Source organism: Lemur catta, chromosome 8, assembly GCF_020740605.2.
Source record: "Lemur catta isolate mLemCat1 chromosome 8, mLemCat1.pri, whole genome shotgun sequence".
Taxonomy (NCBI): domain Eukaryota; kingdom Metazoa; phylum Chordata; class Mammalia; order Primates; family Lemuridae; genus Lemur; species Lemur catta.
The window spans coordinates 30,859,053-30,886,977 of record NC_059135.1 but is presented as its reverse complement, the minus strand read 5'-3'; the positions used below and the strand labels follow the sequence as shown (position 1 = coordinate 30,886,977).

At 42.8% G+C, this 27,925-nt stretch overlaps 1 protein-coding gene and 1 long non-coding RNA gene across 11 annotated transcripts in view; one reads left to right on the top strand and one right to left on the bottom strand.

The window, feature by feature from the left end:
* Nucleotides 1-2,426: 2,426 nt before the first annotated feature.
* On the bottom strand, nucleotides 2,427-3,492 carry LOC123643899. Its single transcript, XR_006736947.1, has 2 exons — nucleotides 3,257-3,492; nucleotides 2,427-2,635 (listed from the first exon to the last, which is right to left on the bottom strand). It is a non-coding gene; the product is annotated as an uncharacterized LOC123643899 (long non-coding RNA).
* The window catches only part of CFLAR (CASP8 and FADD like apoptosis regulator), a 44,677-nt gene continuing 19,282 nt past the window's right edge, over nucleotides 2,531-27,925 (top strand). Inside the window, exons 1-7 of one of the 10 annotated variants that reach the window (XM_045559753.1) lie at nucleotides 2,531-2,643; nucleotides 2,800-2,883; nucleotides 4,831-4,929; nucleotides 21,157-21,568; nucleotides 24,051-24,156; nucleotides 26,163-26,298; nucleotides 27,127-27,212. In XM_045559753.1, coding sequence (XP_045415709.1) covers nucleotides 21,207-21,568; nucleotides 24,051-24,156; nucleotides 26,163-26,298; nucleotides 27,127-27,212 — 690 coding nt within the window. In that variant the 5' untranslated portion in view covers nucleotides 2,531-2,643; nucleotides 2,800-2,883; nucleotides 4,831-4,929; nucleotides 21,157-21,206. The other 9 variants (XM_045559756.1, XM_045559752.1, XM_045559754.1 and 6 more) reach the window with 9 other exon arrangements.

Here is a 27,925-nt window from a genome sequence, read left to right as displayed (position 1 = left end):
GATCACTTGAGCCCAGCAGCTTGAGATTGCAGTGAGCTATGATGATGCTACTACACTCTAGCTGGGGCAACAGAAAGACTCTATCTCAAAAAAAAAAAAAAAAAACAACCCAACAAACAAACAAACAAACAAACAAAAAAACTGGTCAAAACTATACTGTTTAGAGATGTGCACATAAATGGTAAAATTTATAAAGTCAAGGAAGTAATTATCTCTAAAGTTAGGTAGTAGTTAACTTTAGAGGTAGGAAGTGGGTTATGATCAGAGAGGGGCACACAGGAACACTTTAAGATGTTTATATTTTATGTCTTGAGTGGTGGTTATATTGATGTTTGGTTTATACTTCTTCACTAACATGTGTGTTTATGTTTTGTGTACTTTACTGAATGTCTTTTGCATTTTACAATTTTAAACAGTCAACATTTTTTCAATGAAGATGTAACTTCAATATAATTCTTACTCTGAAATTAAAAAAAAAAGAAACTCAATAGAAGGGTTGGAAAATAGAGGAAATGTCCCAGAAGGTATGGCAAAAAGTAAAAGCAAAGAAAACCAGGGGAAAAAAATACAGAACAAGTTCAGAAGGCACAATATCCAAAATAAGAAGAAAAAAAAATCCCAGAGAAAACGGAAGGGAGAAATCACCAATCAAATAAAGTATCCTAGAATTGAAGAATATGAGTTTCCAGATAGACAGCCCTGAGTGCCCAGCATAGTGGATGCAAATTGCAGATGCAAGGAAGGTACTGTGAAATTTCAGAATACTGGGGGCAAAGAAAAGATGCGACATACTTTCAGAGGGAAGAGTTGGGGGGGAAGCTCACATATAAAAAAATAGGAATCAAAATGACTTTGGGCAACTCGATAGCAATACTGATAGATAAAAGACAGTGGGGGAAATGCTTTCCACATTCAGGAGAAAACTAATTTCCAACCAAGAACATCTATGCTCGGAGTGAAGGCAATAAAGGCATTTGCAGACTGCAAGTTCTCACCCAACCTCAGGAAGCTACTGTGGGATGTCGCTGAACCATAATGAGGGAATAAACCAAGAAAGAAAAAGACATGGGGACTGTAATACAGATGATTCACACAAAAAGGAAATAAAGGGAATTGTCAGGCTAATGGTTAAGAGAGATGCCAGGATGACAGCTGAGTACAGGAGTAAACCAGTCAAAACTGGAGCACAATGACTCTGGAAGTGACTTCTCCAGGAACCTGAAATTAATAATACACCTACATATCAATAAATTGAGATAAGATGTGGAAAACCAACAAAGAGCTTCGGATTAAACTATGTAGAAAACCAACAAAACAAAAACCCAGCACGGTGGCCTACGCCTGTAGTCCCAGCTACTAGAGAGGCTGAGGCTGGAGAATCTGAGCCCAGGATGTAGCAAGACACCCTCTTCAAGAAAAAAAAAAAAGAACACCAACAAAACAAGACAATTATTAACTCCAGAGTAAACTAAAAGTTGTGTAGGAAAGTAAAAGTAATCATAGTTTGGTACATAACTTGGCCGTGACTATAGCAGTATAAGTACAGAAGATTAATCAAAACCAGAATACAACTATCTTGGGAAGATGGAGAGATTAAAAAAAAAAAAAAAAGGTTGGGGGTGAACACAGGGTGGGAGTAACAGAAAGAGAACTTATGTCTCCTCCTGGTTCTCAGCACTCCAGCCCAGGGCAGAGCCTCTGTTCCACCAGTGGGGCCGGGAAGGAGGAAGGGATTCCCCCACCTCTCACCCACAACCCGAGGAGCCGGTAGCGAGAGGCAAGATATGAAATGCTGACATGCGGTTCCCCTGACTCGGAGCCGTGAGGAGAGGAACTCAGGGTTCTTGGCTGCAGCAGCCCAGAGAGCAGACTGTCTTCCTGAGCTGAGAGGAAGGAGGAAGAAGTTCGGTGCAAATACCATAGACTGGCTTTCTGACTGAAGAGTTTTCACAGATTTTTTTTTTTTTTTTGAGACAGAGTCCCGTTCTGTTGCCTGGGCCAGAGTGCCATGGCATCAGCCTAGCTCACAGCAACCTCAAACTCCTGGGCTCAAGCAATCCTCCTGCCTCAGCCTCCCGAGTAGCTGGGACTACAGGCATGCGCCACCATGCCCGGCTAATTTTTTTTTTCTATACAATTTTAGTTGTCTGGCTAATTTCTTTCTCGTAGATTTTTTTTGAGTAGATGATTTCCTCTTTTGCAATTTGCCCTTTGGACCATTTACAAAGGCTTTACATGGCTGTTTGTTGTTTTAAATAACTTTCGCTGGACTCTGGGTGGGTCCCCCCAGCTCTTCTTGCTGTCCTGCCGGTAGTCAATCTCTTGGTACTATTCTTGCAACTTTCCTGTAAGTTTAAAATTATTTCAAGAAACAATTAAAAAAATCACAAGAAAGTAATTAGGAATAAATAGATTAAAACAGCACGTTCGCTTTTGATATTTATTTGCCACACATCGGTAATAGACATAGCAGTGTTCATAATAACACCTGGACCTTCTTGAAACGTCCACGCTGGGTTCAGAGCTTACGCAGTCACAGAAACCCTGAGCAGGAAGCAGCGGGTTGGCAGTCTCGCCGCAGAGTATTTCAACTCAGAGGAGTCGTCCTGGGGACTGGAGAGTGGGGTCTCCGAGCCTAACACAGTGAGTGTCGGGTATGAGACTTTTGTAGGGTGAAAGCTGAGATAGGTCCCGGGCGAGCCGAGGCCACCAGAGGGGGAGTGGGCAGGGAAGCGCTACGGAGAGTGATTGCCAGGGAACCACGTCAGCTTCCAGGGTTTCGATTTCTTTGTTTCCAAGTTGTTTGCGCTCTTCGGGTGTCCAGGGGAGCGAGGGCTGACAGCCGAGCCGGAGGAGAGCCCCGGCACGGGAGGCAGGACGACGGTACGTGCCCCGCGCTCGAGCCCGTTGCTCCTGCGCGGGAGACTCGCCCGGACCCCGACCCCAGAGGCCGGGTTTCCTCATCAGTGTCACCGCAGGGCCTGCGCGCGCGCCCCCAACCCCGTCGCACCTCTCGTCGCTTCTCCGGGACGCGAGGGTGCGGGGCAGGGGCCAGGGGAGAGGTGGGCCTTCTGGTAGGTGACTCAGTCCGGTGGCTTCCTAATCTCGGGTTTGCCCCTCGGGCACCCGGCTGGGCAGAAGCCCCCGCCCCCGCCTCCACCCCCGCGCCCCAGTCCTCAGCCCCTCCCTGCCCCCTGCCCTGGATTCTCAGAAAGGCGGCCCGGATTCCAGGTGCGGCCCGACGGACCGGACCTACCCGGAAGCCGGCCTTGGTTAACACGGGCCACCGTGCAGCCACAGGCAGAAAACTGGCTGCGAGCTCTGGCGGCGGGTCCCCAGCGTCGAGTAAACTTTTGCTTAAGACGATCTTGAGAGTTGCTCAACTCCTGTGGTGAACTATTGAAAAGATTTGGCAATTTCCCTTTTGAAAAGTTAATGGGAACGTAGATTTTTGCTTTTTTTTCTTTCTTTCTTTCTTTTTTTCTTTTTGTAGACTCAGTTGTGTGTGTGTGTGTGTGTGTGTGTGTGTGTTTGCACGCGTGCGCCTTGACTCAGCAGTAGCCGCTGGCCCAGCAGAAATTTTTACTCTTTTGCAATATCCTGGTGGTGAAGTAGGTCAGGGTTATTTCCCAAAGCTGTTTAATGTATGTATATTTTGGCAAATTGCTAGGAAACTTGAAAAAGTTGGAAATGCTTGACTAAGTTTTTTAAAACCTTAAAATGAACCTGTTTTCCCTTCCTCCCCTTCAGAAAGACTGCGAAAATGTAAGATGATTTTAAGGTGTTTGCCTGACTGTCCGGATTTGGACAGGCGGGCATTTTCTTTTAATGGTAACAGTGGGCTGCAGTAGGACAAGGGTCACTGGGGAATAAGTTTTTGACTCAAGGGGGCAGGGATTAAGTTCAGGGACGACTAAATTCTCTCAAAGATTTTTGAAATTTGTTCTGAGGCAATGAGGGCTGAAGCATGTGTAAAGTATTTGGACTTGGACAAACTGCGATAATCTAGAACTAAAACTGGGCTCTGGCCTGCGTTATATAAGAGATTTCAGATAAAAAGAACAGAACGTTGGATATTTTTCTTTTGGGTGGTTGCCCTAGAGGAAGTTTCCTTGACCAAAAAGCTTGAGTCAACTCCAAGATTAAAAAAAAAACGACCCTGGTTTGAAAGGGAACTTTGCTTGCTGTACAGAATTTTTCTTTTTTTGTTAACACTTGTTTTACTGATAGCTTTTAGGTCGAATGTACTGGCTACAACGTTTTTGTCTAGCGACATCCGGTTTTACATTTCTGTAACTGACGATTGCACTTCCTTGAACACTGGGTTCCTTGCTCCCTTAAACCTAGTTTCAAGGTGAATCTACCTTCAGGTCTGCTAGGGGCGCCAGGTGCTGCCCCAGGAGTCTGGCGCGACCGGGGCTGGGAGAGGTCACGGGCAGGGTTTCGAGCCTTGGCCAGGAGCTTCAAGGAGACTGTAACGGAAGTAGCTTGGCGCCGGGAAGTCCGGGGTCTCACCGCCGCTCCCGCTAGGTGGTGGGGGGGCGCTGCGGCGGCGCCCACTCAGGCTTGGTGGGCCGCGGGCCGCACGTTGACAACCTTCAGCGCCGCACGGGCTCTTCGGTCACGCGAGGGTAATTCTGCCATCCGGAGAGACACGCGCTTGGCCATGTGCGAGTGTCTACTGCACGGAGCGGAGGATGCCTGTCCCCCTTTGTGGGCGGCGCGTCACGCCTGTGGACTCCGTGGAGGAAACGCGAAGGGCCTCATCAGTCAAGTTGTAGGACGCCGGCTGGGAAGCCACTTCTTGACGCATATGACTCTCTTCCCCAGTTCCTCGTCGGGTCAGAAGCATTTCCAACTCCGGTTTTCCGTAGTGTCAGGTCTGAGCGTGTCCGAGATCCAGAGCGAAGAGCTGGCGGCTGCCTGGGCGTAAGTAGACCTAGAACCTTGCCCGTCCCACTCCTCCCGACCCCCGCCCCGGGGCTGGTGTGCTCTGGGTTCTGGGGACGTCGGGACACTGTCCCCGATCCCGATCCCTGCAGAAAAAGATTAAGTCTCCCGCTTTCAGCCTTTGGCTTCTTCCTTGAGCCTTCTGGGGACTCACCCTCAACACTCTGAGCCCTGTTGCTCTTTTAAATCCCAGGAATGGATTTCGTTTGGGAATGGGGGCGCCCTTTAAGTCTGGTTATTTTTTCTTTGCAGAGCCCCAAGGGCTGATTAAACTCTTGTTTGTGGACTCAAATGCCTCCTTGCCTTTAATTTAGTATAATCCTTCCTACATTGGTTGAGCTTCTTTGGGCCAGACTGAGTTCTGGTTCCTGAGAACATAGAAATGGATCTAAACTTGGTTCCTGTTTCCATACTACCCGGTATGGTTGGGGGAGACCCGGCAAAGTTACATGGACAGGTAACCTGGAGTCAAGGCAATCTAGACAAGGTCCACCAACCAGGTGACTTAAGAGGAAGCCTTTGGGCCAAGGTGGGGCAGTGATGACACCTAACAGAAGGCAGCGTGTAACCACATGCAGTCTATTCCTTCCTCCCTCCCTCCCTTCCTTTCCTCTATCCTTTCTTTCCTTTCTTTCTCTCTCTTTTCTTCTCTTCTTTTCTTTTCGACAGGGTCTTGTTTTGTTGCCCTGGCTGGGGTGCAGTGGCATCATCATAGCTCACTGCAGCCTCAAACTCCTGGGCTCCAGTGATCCTCCTGCCACAGCCTCCCAAAGTGCTAGGATTACAAACGTGAGCCACGGTGCCTGGCACCACATGCATTCTTACTTTATTTACTATAAATCAGTGAGGTGAAAAGCACTATTATTGCAATGCCCCGTTCCTCATTTATATTCTGCTTCTGTCATCTCCTCTAGGAAGACTTGACAACCCACCTCCATGGGTGCACTTCCTCTGTACTTCCATTTGTTCAGTGGCTATCTTTGCACTTACCACAGGCTTGCATTTAACACTCTGTATTGTAATACTTCTTCTTCAGAAACTTTTCAGTCAAGTTGTATTATAATTATCTGGGTTAAAATGCATGCAGAGTAAATTAAGAAACCCCCAGGGGTCTATCCCTTAGAGATAACCAAAGGTTGCAGTTTAGTGTCTTTTTCAGACATTGGTGCACACAAATACAGTCCAGGTGTTTGTTGTTGTTGTTGTTTTTTTTTTAATAAACAATCTTTTTGGCTTATTGTTCTAGTTTGCAGATTTTCCATTTTTCTTTTTTTTCTTTCATTTATTTATTTATTTTGAGACAAAGTCTTGCTCTGTCTCCCTGGGTCGAGCAGGGTGGCATCATCATAGCTCACTGCAGCCTCAAACTCCAGGGCTCAAGCAATCCTCTCCTGAGTAGCTGGGACTACAGGCACATGCCACGACGACACCCGGCTAATTTTTGTATTTTTAGTAGAGATGGGGTCTCGCTCTAGGTAAGGCTGGTCCGTTTTTTAAAATTGTGTTTTACAACCTGCCTTGTTCCAAAAAAGATTCAAAGTGGAGTTTTCAATTCAGTTTATAAAAAAGCGTACCCTTGGCCGGGTGCAGTGCTCACACCTGTAATCCTAGCACTCTGGGAGGCCGAGGCGGGTGGATCGTTTGAGCTCAGGAGTTTGAGACCAGCCTGAGCAACAGTGAGACCCCGATCTCTATTAAAAATAGAAAGAAATTAGCTGGAAAACTAAAAATATATAGAAAAGATTAGCCAGGCATGGTGGCACATGTCTGTAGTCCCAGCTACTCGGGAGGCTGAGGCAGGAGGATCACTTGAGCCCAAGAGTTTGAGGCACGGCACTCTAGCCCGGGCAACAGAGTGAGACTCTGTCTCAAAAAGAAAAAAAAAAGCATATCCTCCAAACTTTACAGAGTCAAGAAGAAAAGCTAAAAGATTTTTATCAGAGCCTTTTTTCTCTTTTTATTTTATTTTTTATTTTTATATAAATATTTAATGTTAATAGTAAATATTTAAAATATGTAATAATAAATATATAGATAATAAATCCATATTTATATGTTTGTTTTTTTATATTTATTTTAATTTTTTTCTCTCTGTTTTTTTATTTTCTCTTTCTCTCTTGGGCTAGAGTGCTGTGGCATCAGCCTAGCTCATAGCAACCACAAACTCCTGGGCTCAAGTGATCCTCCCACCTCAGCCTCCTGAGTACCTGGGACTGTAGAGGATGCCACCTCTCACAGCTTTATATTTGCAGTCTTTTGACGGCCTCCACTTCTAGCCACTTTGTCTTTATTTGACCGTTTGAGTTTTTGGCTATATTAAACAGATAACTTCTACATAATTTTTCTCTTATTCTTTATACTGGGTTGTCATTCTTTGGTAATTCAGTATTTATGATAGAACTAAGCTCTACCCATTTGATACCACTTTCTCTGCATATTCAAGATGATTTGTTTCTTTTGCAGTGAACTCTTCAATTGGAAAAATCAATCCATATCATCTCTGTCTATACCTGCTTACCTCAGTTTTTCAACGTCATTGAAAAATCCTCTTGTAGCTACTTGCTCCAAGGTTTAAAGTGTTTCCCAGTGTAATGACTTCCTTCAGTCATCTGACTTTACAAGTGGGAACCAAAAGCTTCCTTGTCTACTTGGGAAATTCTTGATTTTTTTTTTCCTTGAACTTCCTTTGGCTCTTCCCTTTGGCTTATATATCTGGCTTTTTGTTTTTGTTTACTTCATTTGCAGCTTTGTTTTACAGAGTAGGCACTTAACATTTCTTGCTTGAATACCATTTAGTAAGTGAACAAATTCCCTGCAACAATGACTGAAATGTGATTCAGAGTTGAATGAAAAAAATTAATTAATTCCTTTAGCATTTACTGAGCTCCTGCTGGTGCTATGGAATGAGAGCAAACAGATCTCCCTCTTCTTTCTGGAGCTCCCTTTCTAGTTGGAAAGATAGAAGCAGCAGCAAAAGTTATGCTCAAAACCTTGGCCATGGTATGTTATTGAAACCCTTAGTGTTAGAATTTTATACTTGACTTGTGTTCTATTTTAACCCATGACTGGGTTATTTTAATCTGGCAAATAATTACAAGGCTGTGCTCTAAGTACACTGTGGAGGTATTAATAAAATGTGTGGTGGCACAGGGAAGTTATATAGAGCACAAAGCTGTACCCCCAGAGAATCCATATCAGTTATTGTCAGCCTTGGCTTTCTGGCTACCATTCAGCCTAAATGTAGAATGAATCTGTCCCTTTAGCCTAGGTAGTCAGCAGGAATGTCAAGGAACCTAGAAAGAGGAATCGGGCAAGGATCAGAAACGAGGCAACAGGTAAACAGGTACCAGAGATGGTGATAAGACAGAAGCAAACATGGAATTTTCATTTTCTTCTCTACTTTTCTCCATTTTCCAGATTTTCCTATAGCAAGCAGGCAGTGCTTTTTATAATTAGAAAAAACAATGCTCTATAGAAAGAATTTTAAGAGCAATTTCTTTCTTTTTTTTTTTTTTTTGAGACAGAGTTTCACTTTGTTGCCCGGGCTAGAGTGAGTGCCATGGCGTCAGCCTAGCTCACAGCAACCTCAAACTCCTGAGCTTAAGCCATCCTACTGCCTGAGTCTCCCGAGTAGCTGGGACTACAGGCATGTGCCACCATGCCCGGCTAATTTTTTCTATATATATTTTTAGTTGTCCAGATAATTTCTTTCTATTTTTAGTAGAGACGGGGTCTCACTCTTGCTCAGGCTGGTTTCGAACTCCTGACCTCGAGCGATCCACCCGCCTTGGCCTCCCAGAGTGCTAGGATTACAGGCGTGAGCCACCGCGCTGGCCAAGAGCAATTTCTGATTTTGAACAGAGCTGTCTCCTTGGCCCTTTAGTTACAATGGAGAATCCATTGTATAAACTGAGCAAATATACCCACTGGGTTGAATTTTTAATTCAAGCTAATTTTCTCTAGATAAGCTTTAGAGAATTAAATATTTTATTTTATTGTGGCATAATTGATCGTATGCTATTCTCTTGGACAGATAGGCTTGTTTCTTGAGCCACTTTTTATTCCTTTGATGAAAACCTTGAGGAGTAGGAATGCATGTCTTCCTGACTGCTCTTGCATGAGGATATACGTCCAGTTCCTCTAAAGGTGACACCAGATACCATTAAGGTGACAGTTAGATAACCTAAAAAGAGGTGAGGCTGAGCCAAAGCCCTTCTTCATACGACTTGGAATTGAGATCTGGTCTCTGAACTCACACTTTGCTGAAGCAGTAAAATTTGAAATCTTACTTAAACTCAGACAGCTTGACCTGTTGCTGATTTTTCTGCCAAGGAAACTGAAGCCTGGTAATAAATTAATGAATGTAGCAAATGCCTCACATTGTCATGTGATTTTTTTCCTCCATAAAGTGAATGAATACAGCAAGAACTCACTGAAGAGTAGTTATATATTAAACTTATACCATCTCATACAAGATATTAGTAATTTTGAGGATGTTAGAGGGCTATCTGATTTAGGAAAAAAATACTTTAACTTTTAGGCATGTTTGAGTCCATCCTAGGAGAACTATACTACGCACAGAAGACTGGGTTTGAGGTTTGGCAAAAATGAAAATTCTGACACATAAATCTTAAGAGTTTTAGAAATTACGGTTTATTTTGGTAAGTGCGAAGGATACATTTTTAGCAAAAGGTGCTGGGGGTGGTACTTTTTGCTAGGGCCAGAGGATATTTGGTGAGCTTGGTTGGTGACATTGTATTCTTCCTGTTCAAGGTGAAGTCCTGTCAGCTCCCAGGAGGTTTTGCATGGGGGCTTGCCCAGCCTCTTTCAATCACATTGTAAGTCCCCCTAAAACAATAGCATCACTCTGTCATGTGCTAGCAAAAGCTTCCTTTCGCAAGCTCTGTCTCCTGTATCTAACAACCAGGTTCCAAGTATGATCTCTTACTAAAGCACCAGCTCCATCTTGCTTCATTGTAAGTTACAAAAGGGTGAGTGGACATTACACATGTACATATCTGCTGCAACTGTGCAATGATGGCAGTCTGTTCAAGAGACCCAAGAGGGCTGAGCTTGGCAGGTCTGGCCAGCATCTACCACAGCCTAATGAAGATGAGTAAGAGCCTATCTCTCCTCATGGACCTCTACGTATCACAGTACTCAACCAAGTCTCTTGTAGGATAGATTAAGATAAATGCTGGAAGAGAGTACAGTGCTACAAAGCAGGAGGGGATAGCTTGATTTGGGGATCAAGACAGGCTTATGGAAGAGATACCTTAAAGATGGGATAGAATTTCAACTGGCAGAGACTAAGAGGAAGGAAGGGACATTCCAATGGAGGCAAACGCTTGAGTAAAGATACTGGGACAGAAAAATACTGTCCAGAGAACAGTGAGATATTTATTTGTCTGGAGTTAGATTATGGGTTGGGCCAAAGCTGGGTAATACTGTTAGTGCTTGGGCTATGTACGAGAAGTTTGCCCCAGTGAAATTTAACTTGAGCAGGGCACTACATCAGCTGGATTTAGCTTTGTTGCTCTGGTGACTCTGCCCATGTTTCTATATCCAGTGTGATGATTTATCATCTTTTGATCTAGATCCTTTCTCATTCTATGACTCGTTCTCTCATTTTCTTCAGCCCGTGTGCAGCTGTTATGAACCAGGGAGATCATTGGAGATAATGTTAGGTTGGGATTTGTGGGAGCTTCCCTGAGAATCACGAAAAGTCTGTTTTGTTTTTGTCCATTTTGTGTTGCTATAACAAAATACCACAGACTCGGTAATTTATAAAGAACAGCAATTTATTTCTCACAGTTCTGGAGGCTGGGAAGGTATCTTGTCCATAAAAAATAAAAACCAAAGAAGTTCCTTTATAAAGGCTCCTACTCCCATTCATGAGAGAAGAGCCCTGATGGCATAATCACTTCTTAAAGACCTCGCTTCTTAATCCTATCCTATTGGCAACACCTCAGTTTTGGAGGGCACACATTCAAACCATAGAAGCCTCATTAAAAAATTTTATAAAATATGCGTTCTAATTTTATGTCATTTTATAATTGGGATCATCTACTGTTGGCAGGCAATATTGTTTGCTATGATTGAAATGCACTGCTTGTGAAGGCAAGTAATTTTTTAAGGCATGTTTTTAGCCACTGGTATGTAATAATGATTAGTAACATCCCAAATTGGGTTGTATTGAGATGTTAGCCTCAGTTCATGGTCTTCTAGACTAAGTTTGAGTATGCATCTGCAGCATTACAGAAATCAGGAACCACATGATGATTTATTATTATACATCCTCATTTTAAATATTTTGAAGGGGGCATAAAATGGCATTTTGTGCACTATCTTAGGTTTAAAATGCCTACAGATGGAGGAGGAAAAGTAGGTTCATTATATTATCTGCTTGAATTGCTACACACAGCCAACATCCACAGGTTCTGCACACCAGTGGAGGAGGAAAGTGGGTTATGTTCTGTTCAGAGTGAATGCACAGGACTTCTGTGACATGCCCATGTTCTCTTTTACCCAGAATTGTGCAACCTCTTTTTTATCTTTTTAGAAACTTCTGGGTGACCCTTTCAAGTACTTCCTGTTCATATCTCCACTTGGCCTTCCCAGACACCTGCAAGTTCCAGGTTTGCATGCTGATTTCTGCAGCTGGCAAGACAAGCTGTCCAGTTTCATGGGGTTGCTGAGAAATTACGTTTGCTTTCACACTGTGGCTTGTGATACATGACCTTGCTTTCATGACACATCATGACCTTGCTTCAGCTCAGGAAGCAGTACAAAGAATGGAATGTTAACTATGTCTTTGGATAGCTTAACCAGTCATGCTGGTTGCTATGTTACTGAGTACAGAAACTGTGTGCTTTGTATACCAGATAGTTTGGAGGCAGTGTTGATGTTCTGTGAGAAAGGTTGAGAAAGCTAACATTAACCATATTTTACTGTCACCTCTTACAGCAAGTGCTGGCTACTAAAGAGCTATGTTAAGTGCTTTAATAGAGGTTTGTATGTATTAATAGTATCATTGTGGTATGAAGGAGTTACTGACCCGATCAGTGTGGGCTCTTCCCAGGAATGCTTTGTACAGTAGGAGAGGCTTCAACTGGTTCTGAAAGCCAAGAAAGGTTTTGCTAGGCAGGTAAGTAGAAGAGTGTGATCCGGGCACAGGCACAAGGGCATGGGAGAGAACTCTTGCTGAAGTTTGGTTTGATGTATTAATGGGAGATAAGGGCAGGCACTGGACCGTGAGGGGCCTTGAATGCAAAGAAAATTGGAACCTGCAATGGGAGATGGGGAACCACTGAACAGCTTGAATTAGGAAAGTGACTCAGTTCAACCATGAACTTCAGAAAGTTCATTCTGATAGGAGATAGATTTGGAGAGGGTGAGGTCAGAGGCAGGGGAACAGAAAGGCCAGGGGAATGAGTCTGGGTGAGGGATGGATGCCAAGGGCACCAGCATGGAAGGGGCAGGTGCAAGAAGAGGGTGCTGAGGGAAGGGAGAAAGAGAGGGACTGGGTAGAAGACAGTGGTGTAAGGTCAGTCAAGGGAGAAGAGTTTCAAGAAGGGATTAATTAGCAGCATCAGATGGGGCAGAGCGCTCAGATGAAAGAGGACTTCTAAGTACGCTTGGATGTGGCAGCTAGGAAATCACCAAGCTCTCAGCAAGAGCAGTGTCCTCAGGGCTGGGACACTAGGGCAAGGTGAGGAAGCACTCACTTCTGGCACAACATTTAGGGGGATGCTCAAAAACTCAGTAATCAAGATAATTAATACCTTAATGCAGTATTTTCAAAAATTGACATAAATGCCAAAAAGCTATGATGAACAGAATATCAAAATTTTGCATAAAGACAGCATCGGTATTACTGATTTTTCCTTTGCCTCAGATCCACTGTGGCTCAGCACTGAGTGTCACAATGTAAAGGATGGTGGGTTGGGGGGGGCATGTTGAGGAGCAGAGTGGAGTTGAAGAAATTGGAGCACTGAGTGAAGACTGTTGCTTCACAAAGTCCCAACTTCATGTGAAAGGATGGTTGGTCTAAGGGACCTCAGGTTTAAGGGGTTTTGGGTTTTATTTATCCTTTAAGGTGGAAGAGACTTGAGCATGTTTACGAGCTGAGGGAAGCAGTCTCTGGAGGTGGAGAGAGGTTGAGGGAAGAGCAGGGGCTCTGGAGGCAGTAGGGCACGTGGGGTGGTCGGCTCTGGGCAGCCCGAGGGGCAGGAGGTGCTGGCTGGGGCAGTGGACAGGTGGAAGGTGGCAGAAGCTCACCCTGATAAATGGCGCCAGTGGGCAGTGTTAGCATGGAAGAAGGCAATGAAAGTTGGAGCTGTCCTTGAAGGGGGTGGGGGGTGCGGTAGAGAAGGAGCTGACCACGGTTCTGTAAATGAAACTGCCGAGCAGCAGAAGCCCAGCTGAGGGCCGGAACCACAGGGCGGTGGTGGTGTCAGTTTGAGGGTTGTGTGATCTTTTCTCCCTCCCTTCAGAGCTGCTTACTACTCTAGGTGGTGGAGGAGGCTCACTATCTGAGGCTGGGGTGCTAGGGGTTTCCTGGGACTCAGGACTTAGTGCTAAAACTGGAAAGTCCTGGGCAAACCAGGACCAGTTGGTCACCCGAGGTGTTGCAGGGCCGGTAGTCAGGAGGCAAAAAGGTGAGAGAATTGAGGGAACTGGTCAGACAGAGGTGGTAGCGTGTGCTCCAGGTCTGGTCTGGAGAGAAAAGGAGTGAGGTCATTACCAGGTAGCATCTTGTGTAACTCCATTTGTTTACTCAACAAATACTGAGTGCTAACTATGAGTCAGGCACTGGGTCTGTACAGAGGATTTAACCACAAAGAAGAAATAAATGTCCTCATGGAGTGTCCTCCTGTGGTGGCCAGGGTCAGTTGCTGCTCCGGACCCATTTCACCTCTGCTAGAGGGCGGAAGGCTACACACAGCGTTTCCTTGCCTCTTTCACAGCTAGGATGTGAATTCAGTTCTGCCAGTGAGACGCATTCAGGCAAGATTTGCAAACAGGAGTGGTTGGAGGCCAAGACTTTGCTGCTTTTCTCTGTTGGCGACCATGGTGGTGGTGATGGGGGCGTTTGGAAGTGGATGTGGTAAGGGTACCCCCACCATTGCTGGGTCACTGCTATGGCAGGGGGTCTTTGAGCTCAGTTCCCCCTGTGGCTGCCGCCTGGTTCCCCACTGCCCTGACTGAGGCAAGGTCATCCTGCGAACCCCAGGGATCTTTGCTAGAAGCCCAGCCTAAAGCCCTTTCCTCTACTCCTCCCAGCAGTTTTGTAAGTACCAGTATTGAATGTATTTCTACTGAAAATGCCTGGAGTGTCTCTCTTTCCAGAATTTGATGCTCCTTCTATTAACCAGTATTGTACAAATTAACGCTGGGTGACGCACATAAGCTTTGTTTGGCATTTTAAATGTCATTGGCAAGGCTCTCATAGCTTCCACCAGAGAAATGAAACTGAATCTGGTCTTAGGTTTTAGTTGCTCTGTTTGTGAAGATCAGGGACAGTTTGTACCAAGGGGGGGGGATTTTGTGTGGGTGTGGAAAAGAAGGGGAGACATAGTCACTAAATTAGAATATGCCTGTGAGGGGAACTTAAGAAAAGGGGATTTCCTTTAAAATTCTAGAAACACACACACAGATGCTAATTTTATCTGGCTAGGGAAAGCAATAATAGGCTTAAAACAGTGAGAGGTGAAATAAAACTAATGGAATATTGATCTATCAGGAGGAATGGGTACTTGAAAGCAGGGAAGAAAAAGAATTGAGCGTGGATAGCCCCTTTACATCTCACCTGAGTAAGGTGAAGGCAAGTGAGTCTTCAGAAGAGGTGCACGGAGTACTGAGTCAGGCAGCTCAGGCAGGTGCAGTTGGTAACTGATGGGTTTTTTACTGGGTGCTAAAGAACTCATTCTATGGCCACCCCCTGCTCCCCTCTATTTTTTGAACCATGTTAAATAAAATCTGACCTGTTCTTTTTAAGGATAACTTTGGGAAGCCTTTAGGCTTCTTGTTCTAAGGTTTGTCTAGACATACACTGAGGAAACTCTAGAAGCACTTTAGGCCGGGTGTTGTGGCTCACACCTGTAATCCTAGCACTCTGGGAGGCCTAAGGCGGGTGGATCGTTTGAGCTTAGGAGTTCGAGACTAGCCTGAGCAAGAGCGAGACCCTGTCTCTACTAAAAAAAAAACAAAAAAACAAATTATCTGGACAACTAAAAATATATAGAAAAGATTAGCCAGGCGTGGTGGCCCATGCCTGTAGTCCCAGCTACTTGTGAGGCTGAGGCAGAAGTATCGTGTAAGCCCGGGAGTTTGAGGTTGCTGTGATCTAAGCTGATGCCATGGCACTCTAGCCCGGGCAACAGAGTGAGACTCTGTCTCAAAAAAAAAAAAATAAATAAATAAATAAAAGCATTTTAAATACTATGAGATGGTTCGCTATGGCATGCACTATTTTTTTTTCTTTGACATTTGTGTTCCTTTTATACAGTACTTGTTAACCGATTGGTAAAGGCTGAATGCAGAAGAGACTGAAACTAATTTTTCAGTTTCCAAACCTATAAGGTTTCCTTTTGGCCATTTTTGCTTTCTAATTTTATTGTACTATGATCAGAGAATGTGCTATAAAGTATATTTATTTTAGTGTCTGTATAACTGTCACCCAGCTTATGAAGTAAAATATTACAAATTCAGTCATTTTCTCTCTGTATTCTTATCTAGTCACATTCCTTTCATCTCACAATAAATGCTTTGTATGTCTTAAATGTTTTTGTAACTGAAGGTATAGTAATATTCTCACAGATTTTTCTTAAAAATTTTATATCTAGGACTTTAATACATGTGAAATTGACTTGTATATGGTGTGAGGAAAGGATCCTAGTTTACCCCTGTATATGTGGATAGCCAGCTGTCCCAGCACCATTTCTGGACATGAATGTCTTTACCCTGTTGATTTACAGGATGACTGCTGTAATTTGTGTATGGCTTGATTTCTGAACTCTCATCTATGTATTGGGGTTTTTTTATACATACCTGTGTTCATGTTAACATCAATTTGTATAAAGATCTTGATATCTGGTAAGGCAACTTCTTAAAACTTTGGGGAAAACCACTCTCTCACTGTTTCTCTCCTGCTATACTCTCAATATAGCATAGAAAGCTTCTGTGACCAGATGTGTGGTGTTTTCCCCACCCCACACACCAAACAGTTCTTCATTTAGACACTCCAACTGAGTATCCCGTAATTCAGTTCAATTCTGATACCATCTACCTGGAGTTGGAGTCAGATCCCACAGGTTAAGGGCTCAGTCCTACAAGACTGCCACAATCAGACTTTACACTTTAGACACCAATAGCAAGTAGTAGGTGTCATCTACATTTCTGACCTATCAGCTGTAAATACCCTCTCCTTGGGTTTGCTAGGGTGGCTTACAGAACTCAGGGAAACATGCTTACTGGCTTATTATAAAGGATATTACAAAGGGCATAGATGGAAGAGATGCACAGGGCAAGTTATGGGTGGTGATAGGGCACGGGGTTTCCGTGCCCTCTCTGGGTGAGCTACCCTCCCAGCACCTCCATGTGCTCAGCAACTCAGAAGCTCATCACATCCCTCTTCAAGAGTTTTTACAGAGCTTAATCTACAGTCCTCTCCCTACTCTTTCCTAGAGATTGGTGGGTGAGCCTGAAAGTTCCAACCCTTCTATCCTCTGATCACTTGGTTCTTCTGGTGACTGGCCCCACCTAAGTCACCTCATTAGCATAAACTCAGGTATAATGAAAAGAGACTCGTTTATGGATAACAGAAAGCACTCCTAATATCATTCAGGAAAATTCTGTGGTTTTTAGGAGCTCTTTGATAGGAACCAGGAACAAAGACTAAATATATATCATATTATACTACAACTTACATTGGCTATTCTTGGCCCTTTTCCTCTTTCATGTAACTTTAAGATCAGCTTGCCAAAGTCCATGGCAAATTTTATTGGATTTTTTATTCATAAATTCAGTTGAGACTTGCTATTTTTATGATATGGAACCTTCTGTTTATGATTATAGTGCATTTTTTCAGTTATCTCTGTTTTAACTGAAGTCTTCAATAAAGTTTTATAATTTCTTCTTTAAATGTCTTAAATACTTTTGTTAGAATGATTCTATGGACCTTATAGATTTTGTTGCTAATGTATAGAAATGCTATTGTATTAACTGATTTTAAAATTAATTTACATTTTCTTCCTGTTTGTTGCTAATGTATAGAAACATAATTGACTTTTACTTATTGATCATATATCTCAAAACTTTAACCTCTTAATTCTAACATTTTATCTGTCAATATACTTGGGTTTCCTGGGTGCAAGATCTTACTGCCTATGAATAATGATAGTTATTTCTTTGGTTCCTGTCTTTACACTCTATTTTAAATTTTTTCTTGTTTTATTGTGCTGGCTCTGTCCTTCAGTACATGTTGAATAGAGGGAATGGTCCTGTGTATCCTTGTCTCAAACCTGATTTTTCAGGGAATACTTCTAACATCTTACCATTAAGTAGAATATTTGCTGTGGGGTTTTTTTTCTTTCATAATTACTATTTAACTGTTTATAAATTTCAATCTGGTAAGATAAGTCCCTTGCTTTTAATTCATAGATCATTCTTTCAGAGAATTTACATATTTATTATATTGAATCTCTCCATTCATGAAGAAAGTATAGCTCTCCATTTATCTAGGTCTTTATTAATGTTTTTTCAATAATTTATAGGGTTTTTTTCCATTAAGGAAACACTTACATATCTTGTTAGAATCATTCCTCCATGTTATCTGTTTTGATGCTATCATATACAGTAAATCGTAAACAACTGTGGTTTTTAAACCGCCACTGTGGTTTTTAGCTCTTTTTTTCTTTTTGGTCCCCTACAATTTTATTTACTTTCTTACATCTCAGCTGTGTTTTTGAACAAATGTTTTTTATGTTTTATTTGCTTCTCTACAAACACGGAAGCCAGAGTTTTCTCAGATTAGCTAGCACAGGTTTCTTAACCTTAGCACTGTGAACATTTTGGGCTGGATAATTCTTTGTTTGGGGGGGATGTGCAGTGTTAAATGTTTAACAGCATCCCTGGCCTTTATCCATCCATTAGATACTGGTAGCACCACCTGGTTATGGTGACCAAAAATGTCTCTAGACATTGTCAAATGTCCCCTAAGAGGCAAAATTGCCCCTGATTAAGTAGCATTGATCTGGCCTATCATACTGCAGAAAATTCTCTTGTCTCCTTGAAGTAATTTTAAGATACCTATTTTAAACTCTTCCAGATGTAGGTTCCTAGGATGTGAATTCTACTTGTTTTGTCTACTGTCATGGTGATTTTACCTCCAGCACAGGTTATTCCCTGGATGTCTCATATGCCCTGGGTTGTGAAAGGGGGTCTTATGGGTGGTTTTAAGTTGGTCTATGAAGACATTATAGGCTTCCCTAGTCTGAGAGTAATTTTTATGTCAATTTCTTGGCCTGGGCTTAAAAGAAACTTCAACAGGGGGTGATTATTTGGATTTAGCTTTGCATACTCTCCTTTCTCAAGTGCTCATTGCCTCTGGCCACAATTAACTGGCCCCAGCACTGCCCCAGCATCATGCATGCACTGATATTTTGCTGCATCTGAGTGGCCCTCGCTCCGCACAGCAATCTGTAGTTTCCTTTTGATATTTTCTCTCAGTGTGCCAGATGCTACCACTGAGTAATTTGGATTTTCCTGCCAAATGATACCCCATTAGCACAGAGGGAAGACAGCATGCCAGTGCTCTTGCTGAGTGTGCGTGACTGGCAGAAGGCAGCTATGGGTGTAAAGGCTGGAGGAAATGAAACAAGCAGATAATGTTTTTTAAAACGATTACATAATTTTGTTAACTCTTGGTGGCATTGTCACATCGTTGGTAATTATGAATTACAAAAGACGAGTGTTTTTAAAAAATAGGGAATTAAACATTTCATTTCTAGTAGTTCTGTTGGTTCTTTTTCAAATATGTCTGGTGAATTTGTATATCTCATTTCTTACTTACTAGTGTGTTTCATGATTTTATTTTTTTGTTTATTTTATTCCTTCTAGTGTGTGTAAATATTTTATAGTTTAACTTACAATAACAACTATTTACCAAATTGTGACTTTTAGTGAGTAGAGTAGAAAAAGAACTTGACCTCCTTTTCATAGAAACTGGTGGTTAGATTAAAGCACCATTGCCATGTGAGTAGAGAATAGATTTTGGCTTGCTAGGATACATAAAATTAGTATTTATCTTTCAGATGAAAAAAATTAAAGTAGTCTGAATACCAGTTTTTCCACTTTCATTGGGTAATCATTTTAGGAAATTTCATTTCTCCAGTTATTCACAAATAGCCATATTTAAGTGAAGGTTGGATGAATGGGCATGGTATTGGCATAGCCACACCAATACTTATTAGCAAGTATACATTAGGGAAAATATCTAGTTTTGGTAAGAGCTTACCTATTTAGATTGGTTTTGGGAAGGCCAGTGTGAAAGGTATTAATGATCTATTTTAAAATATAATACTTAAAAATTCTAAAATATAAAATTTAAAATAAATATAACTTTATTACATTTAGTAATAAATTGTAACTTTTATTACTTTACTAAAGTATTTAATTACTTTAAATGGAACTTGAATACTTCCAGACAGTAAAGAACTCATGGGGAACTCTTGAACTCCAGGAAAACTGTGCTTCCTCTAAGAAACTATTTTATTTTTCTTTGTTTTGATAGTAAGAACTATTTAACCTCCCATGTATCCCTTTATGCTTTGACTGCCAGGAAGCGCAGGGACACATTTATAGTCCACTAAAATCTGTTTAGGCCCTGTTACCCTACATATTTGTATTGTATTCTCTGTCTTCCCACCCCATTTTAAATTTCTAACCTAATGTTTTCCCCTTGTTCTCATATACAATTTTTCTATTTGTGTGTTTTATTGTAAAATGCTCCAAATTTTTTGTAGGTTGATATAGTACATAAATACATAAAATAGATTCAGTGCTCCTTTCACTAAATATAGCTAGAAAATATATAACTATACTTGTACATTAATACAAAGCAACTGTTAGTAACTTACAATTGGGTTGTATTTCCAATTATTTTTTGATAAGATTAGGTTTTAACCTGAAATGTTTGTAGGAACAGATAAGCTATTGGCCCAGAACATAAGAACTGATTTAACATAAATTATAGCTATAACACTTAAGAGTAGACAGTGACTGCCACTTGCATCTGAAATTTTGAAGAAAAATATGTTGAGTTCCAATGGAAGCAATTAAGAACACACCCATGGCTTGAACACCTCACCCCGCCCACCCAAGTGCCACCCTAGGAGTGAGACCTTGCCTCAGATCTGTCTCCCTTCCTTCCCCTGAGACTGTCAGGAATGCTGCTGGCAATTGCTGCCATGTAACAGGGTATTGAGAGTCAGGGGGGGCCTCTGGTGCTTCCACGGGGCTCACGGTCGGAAGACCTGATCAAAGCTTGACAAAGCCTTTGTTCAGATGGTGGCAGGTCCTGTGAGCACTCAGGATGAAGTCGTGCAAAGAGCCTGGGGCCCTGAGGGGGGGCAGCAGAAGCTTCTGCTCGCAGGTGTGAGTGAGGGGCTGTGAAGCAGGACAGCAACTGGGAAATGGGGGTGGCAGAGGGACAGAAACCTCTTTTCTCTGTTATTTACAGTACACTGCAGAGAGGGTCCCCTCATTCAAGCCCACGTGGGTGGAGTCACTGACAGTGGGAGTTAACCCCTACGACCCAAGTTTCTCTGATCTGCATGTCTAGTCACTGGGCTTTTCCCTCTTCCTCCCACTAAGGTCATTTATTGTGACTTAGTCATTAACCTCCCCCATTGTGATTTTCCCTTAACTGTGCTTTCCATTCTGCTAAACTGTGAAAATCATGCAGGGTTTTTTGGAGATAATTTTGTCTCTGGTTTCATTTCCTTTAAAAAGTAGGTTTTTCTTCTCTGTCTGTCTTGGTTTTTGGCTTTGCCTAGAGAGGATCCCTTTCTGTAGACTTAACGATAGGAATTGTATCTACGAGGTTAGGGAGATCAGCAAGAAAGGAAGGGCCTGTACTTTGGCTCTTAGGCATAAATTACCTTGATAAGAGGATTTTTTAAAAAAATTACCTTTTAACCACAGCACTCCTTCATTGGAAAGGATTCTGAGAGAAATGAAGAAAGCCCCCAGAAATGAAATTGACAGCCTTATGGCCTTTTGTTGACTGGCTTGAAGCTGTATTGCTGTACAGCCTTGAAATGACAACGTGCACGATGTCTGCCGAGGTCATCCATCAGGTCGAAGAGGCACTTGACAAAGATGAGAAGGAGATGCTTCTTTTTTTGTGCCGGGATGTTGCTACAGACGTGGTTCCGCCGAATGTCAGGGAGCTTCTGGATATTTTAAGTGAGAGAGGGAAGCTGTCTGCCGAGGGCTTGGCCGAGCTGCTCTACAGAGTGAGGCGCTTTGACCTGCTCAAGCGGATCTTGAAGATGGACAGAACGGCCGTGGAGAGCCTCCTGCGTGGGCACCAGCACCTTATTTCGGACTATAGGTAATTCACCAGCTCTTCCCAAGGCTGGCCTGGCGGGAGGGAGAGAGGGGTCTTGACTTTACTGGATGATAGAAAGGAGGGCGGCAAGCAGAGCAGCCGCATGACTCTCTCTCTCACTGACCCAGCTGCCATGTGATGTCACTTCCTGCCTTTGAATTCTTAAAACATGCTTCCTTAAAGGAATCAGGACCATATGAACGCAGAAGGGACAGATGGTGTGTGTTTGCCTCAAGGAGAGAATGATGAGAAATGAAGAAAGATAGGAACAACTCAGAGGTAGTAATTCTTGGCCAGCCTCTGACAGCGTGATGTCTGCAGTGGCACTTGCTAGCTGATTTTCTGTGGTGTTAGTCTTTGACAACTTCCTGTACTGAGAAAGGAAATAACAAGTCTGATACGTAATCTTCCTGTTTTTGTAGAATTCCATCATCTCTTCTGAATCCCCGTCAGTCCTCCCCCTGCCTCGGAAGTTCATCAGGGTGGGCTCCCTTCCTGTGGTTCCTGCCCTCAGAGGATCTGGGGAGTCCAAACTGAACATCTCTTCAATTAACCACCTCTAAGCCCCCTTTAGTTCAGACAGCCTTTGAGTTGTTCCTTCTCCTAGTCACATGGTGCTTAGAGGTTGAAGGGGCCGTAGAAGCCACCGGAAAGGCTGAGTTTCTGGGGAAAGGAAGATAACTTGTAAGCTTAAATTGGTGTTTCCTTTTTCTCCAGACCGCTACTGGCCTTTTGATATAGCAATAATGTATATTTGGAGATGACGTATATTATTAAGACAATACTAAAGAAAGCTGAAAGCAATGTAGGCTTTGGCGAGGATATGAGGCTTGAAGTTGGAAGGCCTGTTCCAAGCCTCAGACCTACCAGTTATGGACCATGGAGGCTGGGCCAATCAGTAACATTGGTTGGACCTTTGTTTCCTCCTTGTAAAGCAAAGGATAATAATACCCAACTTCACAAGGTTGTTGTGAGCATCAGTTGTGATAATTTACTACGTGGAGTACTTTTTAAAGCTGCAAAGCACTCCACAGATGCAAGGGATAATTATTGTTGTTGTTATTCTTGACCATCTTCCACCTATCCAACCATCACTGATGATGTCAGTCATCTTCTTTAGAATCTCTGGGAGACACTGACTCGGTTTCCTTGCATGGGTAGAGCACTCTCTCCATTTCCTGTTTCCTTGCTATGGTGGGTGGAGATTATTCAGGCCTCTGGGAAAAGAGGCTGGGCAGTTGAAGGGGAGTGCTAGATTTATTCATCTGGTGAGTGGGCTTCGTTGTTTATTGGCATGTGCCAAGTGTTTCGGTAAGCTCAGGGCAAAATGAATAAAGAATCTCCCATCCTCAAGAATCTGAGAGTCTAATTGGGAAAATGACCTTCATGACAATGACATAGTAATAGCGTGAACCACGAGGTATTCTAGGAGCCCTGATAAAGTGCAGTGGTTGGTCCTCAAGTGTATTTCCTTAAAAAAATAAATAAATAAAAAGTGTGGTGGTAGCTCTAGCTGGAGCAGAGATGAACGAGTCAGGAGGAGCATTCTAGGCAAAAACATCTAAAATCAGACTCCCCATGATCCAGACACCTGCATCCTTTAAATTCAGAAGTGGGCCAGGATATCAAAGGTGTTTCTTTCCTTTAGCATCTTACGACTCAACGTATGGTCCCTGGATCAGCACCTGTGAGCTTGTCAAGGCTGCTTTGACAAGGCCACTTTGAATACTATTTCTGTCTTTTATGTTAGTCATTTGGGTTCTTATCTCATTTCACTGGAACTTGTTGGGGAGCTAGGGGATTCTTTGGGGAAGTTTCCATTCTCTTGAGTTTTCAGAAGCTGTTAGCTGGCAAGGGAGATACCATCTCCTATTGAAAACAGAAGTAAGGATGAATTTCTTTTTTGAGTCCCTTTAAGATCTCTTCCTGGGGTGATCTAAGCTTTCTGTTTTATGGGAGAGGGATGCATTCACATGGGGATCAAGAACTGGTGTTTTTTCTCTTCTTTTTTTTTCTTTTTTATAGCAGCTCCTTGACAGAAAAGAGTTAGTCTTTTTTTTTTGGAGACAGAGTCCCGCTCTGTTGCCCGGGCTAGAGTGCCGTGGCATCAGCAACCTCAAACTCCTGGGCTCGAGCAATCCTTCTGCCTCAGCCTCCCAAGTAGCTGGGACTACAGGCATGCGCCACCATGCCTGGCTATTGTTTCTATATATTTTTAGTTGTCCAGCTAATTTCTTTCTTTCTTTCTTTCTTTTTTTTTTAGTAGAGACAGGGTCTTGCTCTTGCTTAGGCTGGTCTCAAACTCCTGAGTTCAAATAATCCTCCTGCCTCAGCCTCTCAAAGTGCTAGGATTAGAGGCATGAGCCACCTCACCTGGCCAAGAGTTAGTCTTTTAACCAATTATTGGTATAGGCGAGGCATGGGCTCTTGGAGTTCTCATTAGACAAAAGTCTACATTAACTAAAGAAACTTACCTGATTTATAGGGTGCTGATGGCAGAAATTGGTGAGGACTTGGATAAATCGGATGTGTCTTCATTAATTTTCCTCATGAAGGATTACACAGGCCGAGGCAAGACATCCAAAGACAAGGTAAGTTTTCTTTTTCTTGGTTCATGTCCCCAAGAGCCTATCAGAAGTTGCTCCTTACGGTGTGGAGAGAGGGAAGCAGGCAGTCAGACATCTGTGGTAGTTTTTTGATAATAACATTGATGGGAAGAGAACTGGTTTATGAATTAAGAAGAAACAGGATATCTTCTGGTGTTGCCTTGGGTGTTTCTTTCATTCTTGGATTTTATCCTTATTTCTGTAAAAGTCATAGGTCTGGCATATATATCAGTTTCTCTCCCTGGTTAGACAGACTGTGGGGTTGGGGTAGGAAGTCCCATCTGCAGGTGCTGAGTAGAGACAGGTAGGAAGTGTTAGTCCACGCTTTCCTGCTACCATCTGTTTCTCCTTAGCTAGCTCAAGGTCAGTGTGGGGTCATTAGGCTGGATGTGGAGGTCGGGTAGGGGAAGGTCCTTGTGACTGATGTATGTGGGAAATGGCAAAGGTAGAGATTTGGGGTTGAAAACCAGGTAAGAGGTGAAGATCTCAGGGATGCTATGATTGCTGGAAGAGTATTGAAATTCCAGTCGGCCCTACATGGTACTGCTGACCTAAGGAAGGCCAAGAAATGTTTGGGTCTCTAGTATATGACAGTAGGTCCTCTAAGGCCTGCCTCTAAGGCAGTCATCCTTTTCGGCACCAGGGACCAGTTTCATGGAAGATAATTTTTCCACACATCCAGGGATTGGGGGTTGGAGGGAGCTCAGGAGCTTATGTGGTGATGTAAGCAGTGATGGGAAGCAGCTACTGTAAATACAGATGAAGCTTCCCTCGCTCGCTCACTTGCCCACCGCTCGCCTCCTGCTGTGCAGCCTGGTTCCTAACAAGCCATGGACCAGGCAGCTATAAGGACTCTGGTACATCATTGCTTGAGAATTTCCTCATGTTCCTAAATGATTATAGTTTCATTTCTGAAACCTGAAAATATAGAGTGACTGTATGCTCCTACCATCAAATGCAAAATGAGAGGGAAAATGAAAGATAGAACTCCTTTTTGGGTTTCCCCTAATTCTCTCTCAACCATTTGTATATATTTAATTATGATTATTATTTTTTAAAATAAATATAGCTCATCAATAACCACATGTTGGTGGCTCACGCTTCTAATCCTAGCACTCTGGGAGGCCGAGGTGGGAGGATCACTTGAGACCAGGAGTTCAAGACCAGCCTGGGCAAGAGTGAGACCCCATGCTCTACTAAAAATAGCAAAATTAGCCCAGCATTGTGGCTTGTGCCTGTAGTCCCAGCTACTCTGGAGGCTGAGGCAGGAGGATGGCTTGAGCCCAGGAGTTCGAGGCTGCAGGGAGCTATAATGATCCCACTGTACTCTACCTGGGGTGACAGAGTGAGACTCTGTCTCAAAAAAACAAAACAAAATGTTAAAGGCAAAGGAAATAAAACTAAAAGCCTGGCCAACCAGTGCTGTTTCTGAAGTATAGTTCTTTCGCAATCCCTGTGGCCCAAAGTAAATGAATAGCAAAATCCTGAAACTTTGTGATTTCACCCCTGAGTCAGAATGAGTTGTAATGAGTAGTAACGTCCAGCATTGATTCAAATATTTTAGGAACTTTAAAACTGTATGACTGAGATTTTTCTCATAAAACCTTTTCACCAGCCACCTTCTCTCTCCCATTTTCAGGGACACTCTTAGACTTTTTCAGTATAATACCAGCCTGGCCTTTTTGGAGAGAATGAATTCAAGAGGCTTTATTTTTAGGCTTGCTCTTTCACGGTCCTCCTTGATGACATAACATGGCACATGTGTCTATCTCCAACCCAGGAAGGTGATGACCACCCCCTCTGTTCTGAGTAACATTCAGGAGTCTAATTTGCTCATGTTAGAGATGTCTGGTTTAGGGTCACTGAAGGTCATTGAGAGGGCTCACCTTGTCACGTTCTCTTGCTGCTGTAAATCACATGGCCTGGGGTTTGCACTTGGGGCTTATTAGTCAGCTCTACTGACATTTGTTTCTTATTGATGGCTCTTTTAGAGTTTCTTGGATCTTGTGGTTGAATTGGAGAAACTAAATCTGGTTGCTCCGGATCAACTGGATTTATTAGAAAAATGCCTAAAGAACATTCACAGAATAGACCTGAAGACAAAAATCCAGAAGTACAAGCAGTCTGGTAAGAATTTTGACCTCTCAGTGGTCTAAAGCAAGTAGCCTGTGCACAGTACGTGTGGTTGGTTGGGATTCATTTGTTGGATAAGTGGATGAAACGGAACCCGAATGGCCGCAGCTGCCTCTAGCTTGCGGCTAGAGATCATATGCCTTTATATCCTTCGTATCCCAGATCTGTTGACTCCATAGCCCATTGTTCATGACTTCCGCAAAATGCTGCCAAGCAGTTCTTAACATTCTGGCCTTCAAGGAAGAACTTGAACCCCCATTTTCTGCACAAGCTGGCAGAGCTGTGGACATTCAGGGCTTTTGAGCATATGCCGAACCCTACTTACTGCAACTCTGGATAATGTCACTAGGGTCCCAGAGCAGCCCTGAGTGTGTCCCCAGTTTCACAAAATCACCTCATGGAAAAGGACACCTTCAATTTCTCCCTTGATAAAGGGGACCAGACTCACAGGTGTCTCCCTTAAATCCCCCAGCCGGCACTGTTTTGAGCCTCAGCCTCAGCATTGGCTCTGTTGACAGTTCATTGCCACCATAGTGTCACAGACGAAAGGCCATGGCTGAGACCCACTGACTTGCAGAGCACTCCTCCACCCCCACACACTCCACATGACTGATCCAAGATTAAGAACAGGAGTAGCATTTTGGGTCCATTCTTAATGATGGTGGAAGAGTCATCTGATGTGATATTTTGAATTCCGTAAGGTGGCTGGAAAGTTTAGGGTAGTTTGAAAGATGGTGATTGACCTGGGACTGAGCCATTGTTGAAGATTTATTTGATAAGAATTTATAAATCTTAACTCAGCACCTCTCTTCTGCTTTGTAGCTCAAAAAGGAGGGACAAGTTATAAGAATGCTCTCCCAGGGTCTCTCACAAACTTGACTCTCAAGGATCCTTCATATAACCTCAGGGTGAGTCTGGAGCAAATGTGTGAAATCCCAGCGTGAAACAGTTTCAGAGCTTTGATAAAAAAAAATATGTATTCTTGCAGCTATGCCTTATGTTTTCCATGTGTGTTTTCATGTGTGCCTATGTATACAGTTGGGCATTTGTTCATATGTTCCTTTTAAAATGAAAATAGATGGGACATGCCTATGGGTAAAAAATTCAAAATGTATTAAAAGTGGTTGTAAAATTATGTTTTCTTCCAGCCGCTATAATACTGACCCCCTAGTTCCTTTCCCCAGAAGCAGCTATTGTTAGCCAGTTCCTTCTGTACCTATCCAGAGACGCACATGTAATATTTCATTTTGTTTTCTTCTCTTGTACAAATGATAGCACACTGTGTCCATTGTCCTGATCTGAAAATTCTTAGAAGTTGTTCGATATGATTAATAAGGAACTACCTCTATTTAATCATTATTTTTAATCATACATGGTTCTGTTTTCCAGTGGTATAATGTGTTTAGCCCTTTCTGTTAATTGTTTCCAATCTTTTGTTACCACAATGGCACCAAATAAATATGCTTATACTTACTTCTCTGTGCATTTGCCTTTTTACTGGGCTAATTTTAATGATTTCAGCAAAAGCTTTTTTGTTATTTAGTGATGACATGAAAGATTTTTTTGTTGTTGTTCATGAATATAAATATCACATAGTCACTTATGGGTGTTTTGTTAGTAG